Source organism: Canis aureus, chromosome 25 (assembly GCF_053574225.1).
Source record: "Canis aureus isolate CA01 chromosome 25, VMU_Caureus_v.1.0, whole genome shotgun sequence".
NCBI lineage: Eukaryota > Metazoa > Chordata > Mammalia > Carnivora > Canidae > Canis > Canis aureus.
In genome coordinates this window covers 5,704,103-5,719,154 of record NC_135635.1, presented here as the reverse complement: position 1 = coordinate 5,719,154, position 15,052 = coordinate 5,704,103, and the positions used below count along the sequence as shown (strand labels likewise).

Sequence of the window (15,052 nt, the reverse complement as noted above, 5' to 3'; positions counted from 1 at the left end):
TCTTTCATCTCCCAAGTCAACCCACCGAGGCAAGGGCTGTCCTCCTATCTCCTGTGGCAGCGGAGAGAACCTGGGAGATGGAGTGTAGCTAGAATTCAACACGGCCTTCGTCTTCATGTGTTTATTCGCAGAACATACAAACTCATCTTCTCAGAGAATAAAAAACAAAATTTCACTCAGTGACTTCAAGATGGGCACAGCCAGCTCACCCTGTCCCCACATCTACTAAAAAAATTCCCTGGGTGAGGGATGCCTAGAGTGCACAGCACCCCCTGGCACAGGGGCCGTGCAAGCTCTAAACAAGGCTCTCAACTTGTTTGTTTATAATCCGAAAGGACAAAGAGCTGTCGAAATGACATAGTCCAAGGTTCTTAACGCTCACGGTGCCAGACGCCCCCCCACCCCGGGGTCACCGAGGGCAACGACACTGCTGCCACTTCTGCAGTCAGGTCCGTGCCAAAGAGGTACCAGCCTGGCAGCCAGGTTTTTGTTCAAATCTGTGAGGCAATGCCACCTGGCGGCTCCCATGACTGGCAAGAGCTGATGGTCCAATGCAATCCCAAGGCCCTCAGGAGGGGCAGAGCTGGGCCAGCACCTGTGCTGCTTCGTTCTCCCTGCCCCTCCAGCAGTTTCCTCTCTTTCTGCTGCCCCATGCTCAGGCCTTCAGACCTGAGGGTGTGGGCCAAGGTATCTGATTGTTTCCTAAGACCGAAAGAGTGAGGACCTGGAAAGAGAGATGTGAGGGTCCTGAAGAACGAACGGGCTTCAGCACATGCCCTTAAACTGATGGGAAGAGTGCTGTGTCAGGCAAAGATAGTTTCTTCCCGGCGCTTCTTGGTGAGGATGGTGCCTGGCTTGTGCTGGGCATCTGGGTGGTTGGCTAGCTCTGGGGGGCAGGAGGACACTGGGCTCTCCAGGATGGCTTGCTTCAGCTCATAGAACACAGCAGAATCCTCTTTGGTGAGGAAGGTGATGGCCACACCACTCTTGCCAGCTCGGCCCGTGCGGCCAATGCGGTGGATGTAATCTGGGGAGGGGGAGGAATGCCACTGAGGCTACCAGGCCTCCCTTCTGAAGGCATCACCCACCCACCCCACGCCACCCCAGGGTTGATATCACTTGTGCCACCTGACCCTGCAGCACCCACAGTGCTCTCCCCACCACCGACGGCACTTGTCCCACCACACCCAGGCTGAGAGCAGCCCCCCGCCTCTAGGACAGACCTGTCCCAGGTACTGGGACAACAAACCCATGAGAGCTAGAGAGCAGAGCTTGTCTCACTGGAACAAGCAATCCCAGGCTCGGAGCTGTGAGGAATGAGCACCCAACAAGTAGCCTCCCTTTACCCGGATGGAAGCTGCTTCCCCTGCACTGACCTTCAATGTTTTTGGCCATATCATAGTTGACAACCATAGACACATCTTGGATGTCAATACCACGACCTGCCACGTCCGTAGCCACCAAAATATCCTTGGCCCCTGCCTTGAGGTTGGACAGTGCAAACTCTCGCTGCTCCTGGCCTTTTCCACCATGCAGCGTGCAAGCGTTGTACTGTTGGAAGAAGGAGGAGGTGAGGAAAGAGCAGAGGGCTCACAGAAAGACACAGAAGTTAAGGGAGTGAAGACACAGAGGGAGGGCTGCAGAGCAGTAGGGCAGAAGGGGAAGGAAGGAGAGAGAATGAGGGCAACGGAAAGCAAGAGGATAGGCAGGCTGGGGGAAGGAAAGGGGGACGGCGGGGTGTGGGGTGACAGGGGCAGTCAGTCAGCTCAAAGGTAAAGCAGCTTGTGGGGCGGGTGGAGGTGAAGCCAGAGAGATGGGCAGTCATCAAAGAGAATGAGGCTGAGGGTGGCAAGCGGGGACCAAGACACTTAAGAGGACACACCCTTGCCTTCAGACACCAGCGGCAGGAGTAAAGGACACCGATCACCCACATCTCCCTCCTGACCATGCCACCCCCTTTCCCAAACACAGATCAACACAAAGGATTTTGATCCACTATTCCACAGCCTCAGGATGTGTGGCTCAAAACCTGTCCCTGGCTCAGCCCCGTTGGAGGAAGACCCAAGACAGCTCTGACTGGCACTGCTGGTCCGGACAGGGAATCACAGCAACAGACCCCATCCCTCATCCCCATCAAACTGCCCTTTTCCCTCTGGCCCTGACTTGAATATTAAAGAGGTCAAAGAGTGGGACAGAACTGAAAGGAAGAGGCTTCGAGGGCCCCTCTATCTTTAGAATGCCCCACCAAAGAGAGCAGATTTGGTTCTCCCCTGCCAGACACACCCCCATCTTCTCCAGGGATTTAGCCAAAACATCACAGCCTTTCTTCTGGTTGACAAAAATGATAATGGGTGGATCAAAGCCTTGTTCCAAGATTGCCAGCAGCTTTTTCCTGGGGAGAAGAGTAAGAGGAGAAACATTAGAGGCGTACCTCTGAGTGGGATGCCCACCTGGATCTACCAACACCAATTCCAGGACCTTAAACCCATGGCACCCCGAACAAGAAAACAGCCGTTCTCCAACACGACAGAACATTTACCGTCCATCCCCCGTACTGAAAAAAGCTCCTTCTCCATCACATTTTTCTTGGTTCAGCTGCCCCCGTACCTCTTTTCTGACTCTGACATGAGGAAGACCTTCTGTTCCACACGTTCGTGGGGCTTGCCCGCAGAGCCAATGTACACCACAGCCGGTCGCCGAAGATAGCTCCGGGCCAGACGCTCCACCGCCGGGGGCATGGTGGCCGTGAACATGACGGTCTATGAAAACAGGAAGCTCAGCCCTGGGCCCCGGCGGACACCACCACATATCCCCCATCAGCACAGCCAGCGTAGCCTGGGCTAAAGAACCTACAGCGAGCCATTGAGTAGGCTTTGACAACCCCACCGTAGGAAACGGTGTCCTCTGCCTTCCCCCTTCTTTCCTCAGTACCTGTTCACCAAGGTCCTTTACATCCTATGATGACAGGAAGGGCTGAGAGCATCTGCTGGCACCCATGGTAAGGAGCAGCATAATGCCTTGGAATGATTTTCCAGGGCACAGCCCATGGCTACACAGCTAGGACTGTCGGAGGACTGACATGCTGGTAAATGTACTCTGGGCCCATCCAGGGCAAGAAGGGCCTCAGAGCAGTTTTGGCAACTCGCCCCCATTTCCCAGCCTAGCGAAGCAGCCTTACTTGGCGGTACTTATGTTTTCCCGACTCAAAGTTGGCCAACATCTTCTCAGGGTCCTCAGCCTCATCTGTGTCTGGCTTCTGGTTGCTGACAGGCATGTGCTCCAGGATCTTCTGGACATCTGGCTCAAAGCCCATGTCAATCATCCTATCTGCCTCATCCAGAACCACATAGGTACAGCGGCTCAGTACAAGGTAACGGTTCTCCAGCACATCAATCAAACGTCCTGGGGTAGCGATGACAATCTGGAGGGCACAGTGGAAACACATGCAGCCCTAGCATGTATCTCTTTCTCCTCCCTCCTGTGAACTATCCATCCCCTTGGGCAACAGTCCTCCAATGCTAAGGAACTTGGACCCCAACCTCCAGTTAGGATTGGCAGCAAAGGTTCATAAGAACTGGCATGAAATCCCTTGTTGTTACCTTGGATTTTTTTTAGGGATAAATAGGTTTTCTGAGTAAAGTACAGAAGGTTAGACAGAAGAGCAAAATCAGAAGGAACTTTCTTACACAGAAGAGGAACCAAGGGCAACTACGGAGAAGGTTACATAAAGGGATTATACCAAAAAGTCTGCAAAGACTCAATTCCTGCATCAGAATTCTTATAAAAAGTTATCTTCCCCTCACCCCGAGAAGGCATGATCTGGCGGGCTTTGGATATGGATCTCAGCTCTTCTCCTCGCCAGCTGTGACCTGAGCCTCAGCCTCATCTGTACAATGGAGGTAACCTACCTATTCTCATACGGTCGCTGGTAGAATTAATGTGCACGTTACCTATCTGTGCATAAGTTCTAAGTAACAGCACATACATATAAGCCAGTCCTTTTCTTCATTACACAGCCCATCCGTGGCAGAAACTAGAAACACAGCCCCCAAAGTCAGAGCCCTCACACAGCAGGCTGGCTGCCGGCTAGGTGAACGAACCTCACAGCCCATGCGCAGCCTGAAGCCCTGGTCTTCTCTGGAGATGCCGCCAATGACAGCCACAGTGCGGATGCCCAGTGGCTTCCCAAACTTGATGGTCTCTTCCTCAATCTGCTGAGCCAACTCACGAGTGGGGGCCAGAATGATGGCGTAAGGGCCCTGGTCTGACTCTTCGATCCTGTGGTAAATGGGGCATCCCTTAGTTCCATGAGCTTTGGTTCTCATCCAACCACAAACAGGAGCAAGACAAAGTCAACTCTTAAGGGTAGCTATGGAGATGGGAAAGGTGGTGGGAAAAGGATGCAAAGATCTCACTTAAAAGTCACAGACTCCAGGACAGCCATGTTCTTCAGGGAGTGGTCCTTGCCAACCAAATCACACACTTCTTTGATACCATGATCTAATTATTCCCTAATATCTGACCCAGACTAAAGAACCGGGATTCTGATTATAACTTAAAAAGCAAAACAAATGGGGGCACCAGGCTGGCTCAGTTGGAAGAGCATGTGACTCCGGACTGTGGAGTTGTGAGCTCAAGCCCCATGCTGAGTGTAGAAATTACTTAAAAATAGGGGCATCTGGGTGGCTCACTCAGTTAAGCATCTAACTCTTGATTTCAGCTCAGGTCTTGATCTCAGAGTTGTGAGTCCAAGCCCTATGCTAGGCTCCATGCTGGACATAGAGCCTACTTAAAATAAATAAATACAGAGGTAGATAAAACTCATTAAAAAAAAGAAAGAAAGAAAAGAAAGAAAAGAAAAGAAAGAAAAGAAAAAAGAAAAGAAGGAAAGAAGGAAGGAAGGAAGGAAGGAAGGAAGGAAGGAAGGAAGGAAGGAAGGAAAAGAAAGAAAAGAAAGAAAAGAAAGAAAAGAAAGAAAAGAAAGAAAGAAAGAAAGAAAGAAAGAAAGAAAGAAAGAAAGAAAGAAAGAAAACCAAATGCTTATTTGCCATTGTGACCCTTCCCACCTAGCCAAATCTACTCCAGCTGGTGCCAGCTGACCTCACCTGTCGATTTTGGGGAGAGTGGTGATCCAGACCAGCAGTGGGATGAGGAAGGCCGCTGTCTTGCCGCTGCCAGTCTCAGCTACACCAATGATGTCGCGATTCTGTAGCCCAATGGGGATTGCCTGACGCTGGATAGGTGTTGGTTCCTGCAGTGACCCAGAGGGAGTAATAGGTACAGATGGAGTTCTGCTACCCAAGCTACTGCTGACAGAGTGGGCACATGAGCCAGCACAGGAGGAGGACACCAGTTCACAGCAAGGAAACACAGTCAACAAAGGCTAATACTCCCACCAGAAAGTGACAGCATCACGTTAGTGCTCCCCGGCAGAGAAGGCACGAAACAGAGGAACAAAGGAACAAAGCTTCCTGTTCCCAAAGTAAGTACGATTCCCCTAGAATATAGGAACAAGTCAGATCTTCTGGGCCAGTCTGCCTCTCTTTACCTTATAGCCACACTTATCGATGACCTCCAAGATGTGCGGGGGCAGAGAAGAGTCTTTCCAGGACCGGATGGGATTGGGGATCTTGCCACCTTTGGTGGTGATGCTGTAGTCCTCTCTGAAGATCCGCCAGTCCCTGTCCGTCATCTCATCTAACTTCTTCTGGGACCAGTGCCGATCATCCCAGCGCTGCTTTGCTTCCTTCTTACGGAGCTTGCGGAGTCTGGCCCTGGAGCAGGACGTGAGGAGCAAGTGGGATCAGTAACCTCCAGCTCCTTTTTGTAGGCTCTGGGCTCTGCCCAACCGCCCCTAGCCTTCCCACTCACTCCTCCTGCTCCTTTTCTTCCAGTGTCCGCCTCTTCTCCATTAGGTCTCCATAGAAACGAGACTGCTCTCGTTTCTGCTGCTTCAGGTCAATGCCTGCAATGAAGCCTCGCCCCAACAACTGCACCTGGTGTCGTTCTTTGTATCTGAGATTGAGACAAAGGAAGAAAAAAAAGAGAGAAGCTGTTGGGGCAGCAGGAGGGAAGGGCGGACTACGGACAGGTGCCGATACCAACACCTTTCCAGCCAGTCTTCCCTCGCCTGGAGAGCTGGTCAGCTACGCGCCTACCATTGTCCCCGTCCCAGAATCTTACTTCTCTTTCTGTGGTCACCAGTTAGTTCTCTCCGGGAACCGCCTAGTGTAAAAGACTTAGTGCTCAGGCCCCAAAGCCACTCACAGGGGATTGTAGTCGATGGATGTGTCCTCGGATGCATCCCACTCGAAGACAAACTTGCGGTCATTGAGATGCCTCGTTCGGCGCCGCTTCTTGATGCCACCAAGGTAACGCTCCTGCCCAGGGACAGAAGGCAAAGCTGGAGGCCCACCCCGACCTCACATGCAGAGAGCAGAATGGCCAAATAACAAGACCAAACTTCTGTGTGCGTGGCGCGGGAAGTGAATACCGAAGCAAGGCCCGCACCTTGATGGCATGCAGTTCCTTGCTCTTATCCTTCTCCTCCCGGATCTTCTGCCGCCCTTCCTCATCCTCATTTCCATTGGTTTCCCGCTCCATCCTCTCCCTGCGTTCCCGACGCTCCCGTTCCTGAGGGTCTTCTGCAGATCAAGGAAAGCAAAGCTGCAGAAGAGCTCAGTGCAAGAAAAGAGAGGGCATGGAGAGGATCCAGACAACAGACACCAAACGAGAAGTGGGAGATTTACAATACAAGGGAAATGGAGACCTGACACAAAGGTCTTTTTCTCATCAACTCCCACACCCTCCCTTTTCCAAACTCCAGAGCAAACTGGTTTCTGGCTCTCAAGAGTGACAATCCCCTCCACCCTCTCCTAACCCATCCAAGGGCTACACGGGGAGGAAAACGAACCCAACATTTTCCTGCCCAAGTCTTGGAATTGTTTCCTTTTCTTCCGCTCTTCTTCGAGCATCCTCTGCCGCTCCTCCACCTCCTGCTGCCGTCGCTTTAGGGCTTCAGCCTCTCGTTCTGCTTTGGAGAGGAACTTGGGCTACAAAATAGATTGGAACTGTAAACAAAGGACACAGGAGCAGGGTATAATCGCACCACTGTTGCAGAATTGGCAGGGAGCCCAACAATATCTGCTCAGGCATTACACCTGTTATGGAAAACACACATAGGTCTAGGACCCCACTATGGCCTGTCCCCTTCAAAATTTGTATGTCAAAACCCTAACCCCTAGGACCTTAGAATATTACTATATTTGGAGACAGAACCTTTAAGAAGTGCTTAAGGTAAAATGAGGCTCTTCGGGTGGACACTAAACCAATGTGACGGGTGTCCTCCTAAGTGGACAGAGACACTGGGGGCACGCCCACACGGAGGGAAGATCGTGTGAGGGCAGAGAAGACATCCACCTACAAGCCAATGAGAAAGGCCTCAAAGAAACAACCCTACGGATACCATGATCTTAGCTTCTAGCCTCCGGAACTGTTTATGTGCCTCAGTCTGTGATGCTTTAGCAGCTCTGCCAACTAACAGAGACCTCCACATTCTCACCTTTGCCTCAGCTTCTTCCTCAGCCTTTTTCTTGGCCAGAAGTTCTTCCAGGGATAATGGCTGAGCCTGAAGATGAAACACAGGACTTCAGTACATAAAGGATCAGTAATGGAGAACAAACTGAAGAGGAAGATGAGAGAAATCTTTCCTCTCCTTTACCTTAGGATTTTCTTTTTTTAAAAGATTTTTTTTTATTTATTCATGAGACAGAGAGAGAGAGAGAGAGAGAGAGAGAGAAGCAGAGACACAGGCAGAAGGAGAAGCAGGCTCCACGCAGCGAGCCTGACGTGGGACTCGATCCCGGGTCTCCAGGATCACACCCTGGGCCGAAGACGGCGCTAAACCGCTGAGCCACCCGGGCTGCCCATTACCTTAGGCTTCTTATCACCATGTTCATCATCTTCATCCTTCTTAGAGTCTCTGTCTTTCCGAGATTTAAAATCTTTTCCTCGCCCAGGAGATAAACTTTAAAGAAAAGGAACAGGAGAGGTCCATATCACTGTCTTACCCCCGCTCCTTGAAGAGGGTCAGGCTGAGCCCCAAAGAGGATGAAGTTTTTCCATGACTCAACAAGACTGGCCCATGGCCACCCATCATGCCCTGAAGCTCCCTTTGCAGGCATGGTCACTCTGTCCGCTCTGAAATCTAATGATGGCCTTGCTTGGCCCCATTCTACTGAATCTCCTTTTCCAAGACTAATCTCTTCTCACAAGTGGGTCTTCACTACTGAGGGCAAAAATCTCTCTTCCAAATAGCACATACACATTGAAAAAAAAATCTTGCTCAATTTTATAATACACAATAAATTTAGTCTACAAGGTCCCCTCCAACCATCCACCCTTCCCCAATACTGCTCTGTAGGTTCCCTCCCCATGCTTCCTTCCTACCAGTCCCAGTGATCCTTCCCCCACAACTGCTACAAGCCCAATCTACAAGAGATCTTCAACAAGCCCCTGTATTTGTTATGGGAATTGTGTCCTTTGCCCTGAATTCTAACTTACGCACTCAGAGCCTAATAAAAACTTTGCATACAAAGTTTCCAAGGGAAACAGATCAAGGTACTGGGGCATTATGCTATCCTAACAAATATATGCTATCTTGTATAGAAACCTGAATGAATGATCCAACGGAGCTAAGAGAATGTTTTGTAGGCTGGTAAGCCTCTTCAACTAATTTCTAACCTTTAAGAACAAGGTGACCCTCAAATAGTTGTGACTTCAGTAACTGGTTATAGCATCGAAGGATACATGCCTTCTAAAAAAGCCAGCTGTTATCACTACCGGTAGGAGTCACTAAGAACTTTCTTTCCTATGACACTGAGCCAGCTCCAAGGCAGAGAGGAAGAGATGGGAGCATTCTCCTAAAGCCTACCCCCACCCCCATTCCCTCAGGTACCTGGATCGTTTACGGTCCTTGTCCCGTCTATGCCCATCCTTGTCCCGGTCTCGGTCCTTCTTATTCCGATCACGCTCCTTATCCCGTTCTCGTTCTTTATGCCTTCGCTCTCTAAAGACAGCAAGTTTAAGAAATCATGTGTTATTTTAAAAGTATCCAGCTTCACTGCAGCCCTAAAGAGGTTCTCATGCTCTTTTCTACACAAAGTAATATTTTACAAATTGGGGTGTGTCCAGGAGAAGCTATGAGGGAATTCGAAGAAAGTCTTCTAGATCAGGGTTGTACTGCTAAGCATTAATGGTAACGATAGGCCATCACCCATGTGAAGAGAGGAACAATCTTCCTCGACCACCTGGACCTTCATCTTACAAGTTTCCTCTTACCATTTTTTTAAAGATTTTATTTATTCATGAGAGACACCCAGAGAGGCAGAGACACAGGTAGAGAGAGAAGTGGGCTCCCTGCGAGAAGCCCGATGCAGCACCCATGATCTAAACCAAAGGCAGACACTCAACCACTGGGCCACCCAGGAGCCCCTCCCTCTTAACTTTTAAGAGCTACTAGATCACTAGAGGTAGAGAAATATGAAAGACTAACATCCTAATACTGGAGGCATCAGAAGAACCAAGAATGAAGACGTTTGAAATGTACTCTCCCTTCCCATATAAGACATACAAAGTTACACTTTACCTTTCCGTAGACTTAGAACGGGAACGGGAGCGAGAACGGCTGCCTCCCCGACGCCTATCCCTTGAACGATGCCGCTTCCTGTCTTTAGATGGGGAAGACTTCCGGTCCCGGTCTCTATCTCGCTCTCTCTCAGGAGTCCGAGATCGCTTCCTTTCCTCCTTGGAAGGTGATGCATCCCGGTCCTTTTTGTCAGCCAGCTCTCCTGCCATCTGTCATGGATAAGAGGAATACTTACTATGTACTAGGTACTATTCTAAACTGTGTATGTATAATCTTTTTTTTTTTTTTTTTTTAAGATTTTATTTGAGAGAGAGAGAGAAAGAGAGAGAGAGCGAGCGACAGCATGAGCAGAGAGAAGGAGCAGAGGGAGAAGCAGACTCCCCGCTGAGCAGGAAGCCTGATGTGGGCTCATATGGAGCTCACATTGGGCTTGATCCCAGGACCCTGGGATCACGATCTGAGCCGAAGGCTATAGATTAACTGACTGAGCCACCCAGGTGCCCCATGTATAATCGATATATATAATGCTTATATATAATCTGATTAATCTCAAAACAACCCTATGAGGTAGATATACTAGAATGCCTACTTAACAGATGAGGAAATGGAAGCTCAGGTATATAAAGTAACTTGCCTGAGGACACACAGGTGGTAAGTGACAGAGTGCTAGGTGGTCTGGCTTCAGAGACTCATTCATTATACTACACTGTCCCTCTGTGATTCCTTTTTGTATATATTCACGTCTGGTTTTCTTCTTAAAGATTTATTTATTTGAAAGAGCGAGAGTATGCATATGCCAGCATGGGGGGAAGGGCAAAGGGAGAAGGAGAGGAAGAAACTTCAGCCAACTTTGTGCTCAGCAGGGAGCCTGATGTAAGGCTCGATCTCACAACTCTGATATCAGGACTTGAACTGAAAGCAAGAATCAGATGCTTAACAGACTGCACCACCCAGGCATCCCCCTATATATTCATTTTTAAAGGTATACTGGGGCTCAGTTGATTAAGTGTCTGCCTTTGGCTCAGGTCATTGTCCCAGGTCCTGGGTTTGAGCCCCACACTGGGCTCCCTGCTCAGAGGGGAGCCTGCTTCTCCCTCTGCCGCTACTCCTGCTGCTCCTCCTGCTTGTGATCTCTCGCGCTGTCAAGTAAATAACCAAAATCTTTAAAATAAATAAAAATTAAATATAAATATACAATGAATATATCTTATTTTTATAATTAAACGGCAAGAGCATTAAAAGAAATGCTAGTGAGTGAACAGTATACCAGCTACCTCTAGAAGCATCCCATTTTGCTCCTAGAGTCTAGTCTTTGCTTTAGGAGTCTAGTCGGTCTGCCAGTCCACTGGGATCAGTCAACACATACACGACTAAGGGAGGTAAGTTCTCTTGAGCTCGTAAAGAAAGCTCAAAAGAGGAAAGAAAAAGAGTTTAGCTTTGAGATTTGGGGTTATCATCAGCACCTCAAAGAATACCTAAATTTAAATGGAGATACAAACTTACTTTCACCCAGATTAATGAGAAATGTACTTCTCATTTCGCAACGGGAAAACTTTGTGAAGGGTATGCATTATTATTTTTTTTTTTTTGCAACTTACTGTGAATCTTTCTTCCTTTTCTTTTTTTTTTTTATTTTTTGAATCTTTATTTCAGAATAGAAAGAAAAAAAGTTACCAAAAACTAAAGGTCACAAACATCCTGACAGTCTACGCAGATTCTCACAGCCTTGACCATTACCCCGTCCCATGAAAGATTTCAGCAGGAATTTGTTCCTTTCCCCTCCTGCCTGGGGGACACTGAACATCATGTCCCACTGTCACTTGTCCTTCAGACTACAAAATCTGCTTCAGCCAGGAGCCAAAATGACACCAAGTCTGAATCTACCTCTACTTCATCACCATCACCACCATCCCTAAGACCCAGAACTTATTTTATCTTCTAGCGGTTCAGTTGGAATATCAGCTCCCTAGGCTTTTGCTTACAATCTCCTTTCCTCATTTAATTTCCTGCCATATACCTTTAAGAAAGGATAACGTATAAAGAAGAGAAAAATGAACAAGTAGTACTTTCAAAAGGTGAAGACAACCCATTTTGTTTCACAACTGTCTGAGAAACGACTGAGTGTTCTACAGCAGTACATCATGCAATTATACTTATATCTCTTCTACTTAGAACCCTAAGAAAACAATCCAGAAGAAAGGTCTCTTCTCTATAAAGCATCCTGGACATCACTCACTCTTCCAACAAATATTCACTGAGCACCTGGTAGGCACCAGAAACTGTTTTACCTACTGGAGATAATGGCAGTAAACAATCTCTAATCTCATAACGCTTAAGTTCCAATGAAGCAGATAACAAGCAGAATAAGAGAATTTCAAATAGTAATGACAGTTAATAAACAGAACAAAACAGAGTGGATATGATGGGGCAAAGTAGGAATGAGCGAGGGCTCAGGAAAGAATTTTTTAGATGCCGTGTAAACTGAGATTTGAATGCTGGAAAAGAGACTATGAAGATTAGGGAAAAGATCTTGTTGGGTAGAAGAGACAGCAAGTATTAAGACACTGGGGCAAGAACTAGCTCAGCATGTTTGCCTTAAAAATTGTGTGGTTGAGTGACAGTGAACCAAGGGGAAGATGATTCAACATGAGTTTAGGGAGATAGTCCAGAGTCAGATCATGGAAATGTGTTTTAGGCCAGGGGGAAGGAACTCGAATTTCAATCTAACAGCAATGGGAACCTTAAGGGGTGTTCAACAGGAAGTGATGTGATCTAATTTTACACTTTTAAAGAATTTGGTGACTGGCAAGAAAGTACAGAATAGTGAGGCAAGAGTAGAAACAAAATCACTGAGAATGCCATTTAGTAGTCTAGGCAAGAGGTGACAGTAGCTTGTTCTAGGAAAGTGGCAACGGAGACGGGAAGAAGTAGAAAGCTTCAGGAAATACTTGGAAACAGAGCTAATAGGACTTACTGATGAAAGGAGAAAGGGAAAGAGGAGACACAGAAATACGTCCCAAATTTACAGCTTGACCAAACTAACGGTTCACGGAGTCATTAACGACCAGAAATAACTGGAGAAGGAACAGATTTAGGAGGAAATCAAAAGTTTCATTTTGAAAATGCAATTCTAGAACTCAGGAGAACCTGGAGACAAAAATTTGAGTCACTGATATATAGATAACTTCTCAAAGCCATGGAACACTAAATAACATTACCAGAGTAGACAGTCCAGTTAAAGGAAGGAAACAGGAGAGAACCAGGATTAAGCTCTGGAACACTGTAACATTTAGAGGTCAGGCAAAGGAGGAACCAGAAAAAAAAGACTGTAAAGAAGCAAAAGCCAGAGCAGCCTGGGTGGCTCAGTGGTTTAGCGCCGCCTTCAGCCCAGGTCTGATCCTGGAGACCTGGGATCGAGTCCTAAGTCGGGCTCCCTGCATGCAGCCTGCTTCTCCCTCTGCCTGTGTCTCTACAGCCCCCCCCCCCCCCCCCCCGCCAAATCTCATGAATAAATAAATAAAAAATCTTAAAAAAAAAAAAGAAGAAGAAGCAAAAGCTGTTAAGAAAGCAGGAAAAAAGTAAGTGTGACATCACAGAAGCCAAAAGTGTGTTGGCTGGCCGGGGCGGGGGGGGGGGGGGGGGGGGGGTAGTGATCAACTTTTCCAAGCAGAAAAAGACTAGGAGATAGAGGAGTGATCCCTGCATTTGGAAAAATTAAGATTGTTGGTGACCTTGACGAGAGCTGTTTTGATGGCCTGGAGAAAGTAGAAGCCTGAGTGCAGTGAGTTTAGAAGAGAATGAGAAGTGAGAATAAAAGAAACAGTAAATATAGGCAACTTTTATTATAGGTTACACTTCTCACAAGGGCCTGATAAGCAGGCCCGCCGGGGTCATCCCTTCCCAGCAGCCTTCCTTGCAAACGTCCCGGTCTCTGGGTTCCTCAGGTCTTGTAGGATAAAGGGGGCAGATTCTTTCTCTTACCCAATTAGGTAGTTAACAAGCATCTACTATATGCAAGGCACTGTGCTGGATGTCGTGTTGAGTTACAAAAGGAAATAAATCAGGAAGATCCCGTCCAAAGGAAGGTTACAGAACAACAGAGGGTACCAGGTACTTACCAAGACGAAGGCTCAGATGAAGTGTTATAGGAATTCAAAGAGGTTTCCTTTCATTTACAAAAGGGGATTTGGAAAGATCTGTGGAGGAAGTGGCTCTTGAGCATTTCAGTGCAGGTAGAATTGGAAGATGTGTAATTGAGGGCGCGGAAAAGTCATTCCCAGCAAAAGAAATAATACGGAAGCGCAGAGGCGGGAAAGCATGACTGATTCTGGGAGAAAAGCCAAAGTTCCGGTCTGGCTGGAGCAAGGGCTACTCGAAACATGAAGGATAAGCTCGGATAGAGGGTATCATAGGGGCCGCGCTCATGGGCAGAGGTCTGGCCCGTAACATCGTCCAGGGACCTGGCCTGTGTCCCCAGGAGCCAATACTCCGCCCCGGGGCCCGCGCCCCTTCGCTCCAGCCCGCCAGAGCTCTCCGGGCTCCCCCCTCTACCCTGAAGCGTTCTTCCCCGCCTCGTCCCGGAGGCAGGGGCCACCGCCGTGCCCCCACTCTCGCCCTCTCTGCAAGCTCGCGGGGACCGCCTCCAACGCTCGGGACTCACCACTCTGAGTCTGAACCGCCCAACGCGGCCTCAACGTCGCCGAGCAGCCGCCATCTTTCCCGTTTCCTGGTCGCCGAGCTGCATCCCCGGCCGCGCGCGGCAAGCTGGGAAGGCGAGTTCCTGGTGCGAGACGGCGGGCCGACATCGAAGGCCTGAGGACTACGAATGCCATAATGCACCGCGCGAGCGCCGGCCCCGGGACGAGGGGTCTGCTGGGCAATGTGGTCCGCCAAACATCTGAGCCTGCGGGACTCCGTTTTCTGTGGGTGTGCTTCCAAGCCCAAGGTGCTCTCGCCGCGCGGTGCTCCTAGGCTGCCATGGCCTGGGGCTTCCGCCGAAGGAATTCAGGGGCTTCCTTAGATATCGAGAGCGCTTAATTGTAACTAACAACTGCAATAACAACACATACTGTGCCGTTTGTGGAAAAGGACTTTTGCAAAAAAAAAAAAAAAAAAAAAAATCCGAGATACATTAAGTCCATTTTACAGGTAGGCAAACTAAAGGCTCGGTTACAGGAGTAGCCTAGTATTTCACAATGAGGGTGGGACAATGCATTGTGTGGGACTATCCCAGATTCAGGAGGACGTTTTAGCAACGTTGGTCCCGCAGGAACAACCCCCAGTTACTGTGCCAACTCAAAATGAGCCCATAAGCGGGTTACAGAGTTCTTCCTGCAAGGTGGTATCACCTGGGCTGTGGCACCTGTTTTCTCGACATTCCAAATAGGATCCTGGCTTCCTTATTTT

General features: G+C 48.7%; 1 protein-coding gene across 2 annotated transcripts; it reads right to left on the bottom strand.

Annotated features, from left to right (window-relative positions):
- Window positions 1–106: 106 nt before the first annotated feature.
- On the bottom strand, window positions 107–14,458 carry DDX23 (DEAD-box helicase 23). Of its 2 annotated transcripts, XM_077870237.1 has the most exons (18): window positions 14,307–14,388; window positions 13,765–13,842; window positions 9,647–9,855; window positions 8,957–9,067; window positions 7,933–8,026; window positions 7,562–7,627; window positions 6,914–7,052; window positions 6,511–6,644; window positions 6,268–6,380; window positions 5,872–6,015; window positions 5,549–5,774; window positions 5,106–5,251; window positions 4,101–4,278; window positions 3,179–3,421; window positions 2,608–2,759; window positions 2,284–2,392; window positions 1,377–1,551; window positions 107–1,027 (listed from the first exon to the last, which is right to left on the bottom strand). In XM_077870237.1, exons 3-18 carry the CDS (start codon window positions 9,853–9,855, stop codon window positions 804–806), a joined length of 2,463 nt encoding a protein of 820 aa, XP_077726363.1. In that variant the 5' UTR covers window positions 13,765–13,842; window positions 14,307–14,388; the 3' UTR covers window positions 107–803. The 2 variants fall into 2 exon arrangements, with proteins under 2 accessions (XP_077726363.1, XP_077726362.1); XM_077870236.1 differs by lacking the exon at window positions 13,765–13,842 and having other exon boundaries at window positions 14,307–14,458.
- Between the last annotated feature and the right edge of the window lie 594 nt (window positions 14,459–15,052).

Coding starts and splice junctions, on each gene's coding strand:
- DDX23 (XM_077870236.1), bottom strand. CDS start 9,855: ATGGCAGGAGAGCTGGCTGACAAAAAGGACCGGGATGCATCACCTTCC. Junction 3,422..4,100: donor GGCTGCGCATGGGCTGTGAG/GTTCGTTCACCT, acceptor TGTGCCCTCCAG/ATTGTCATCGCTACCCCAGG. Junction 2,760..3,178: donor GAAAACATAAGTACCGCCAA/GTAAGGCTGCTT, acceptor CTGTTTTCATAG/ACCGTCATGTTCACGGCCAC.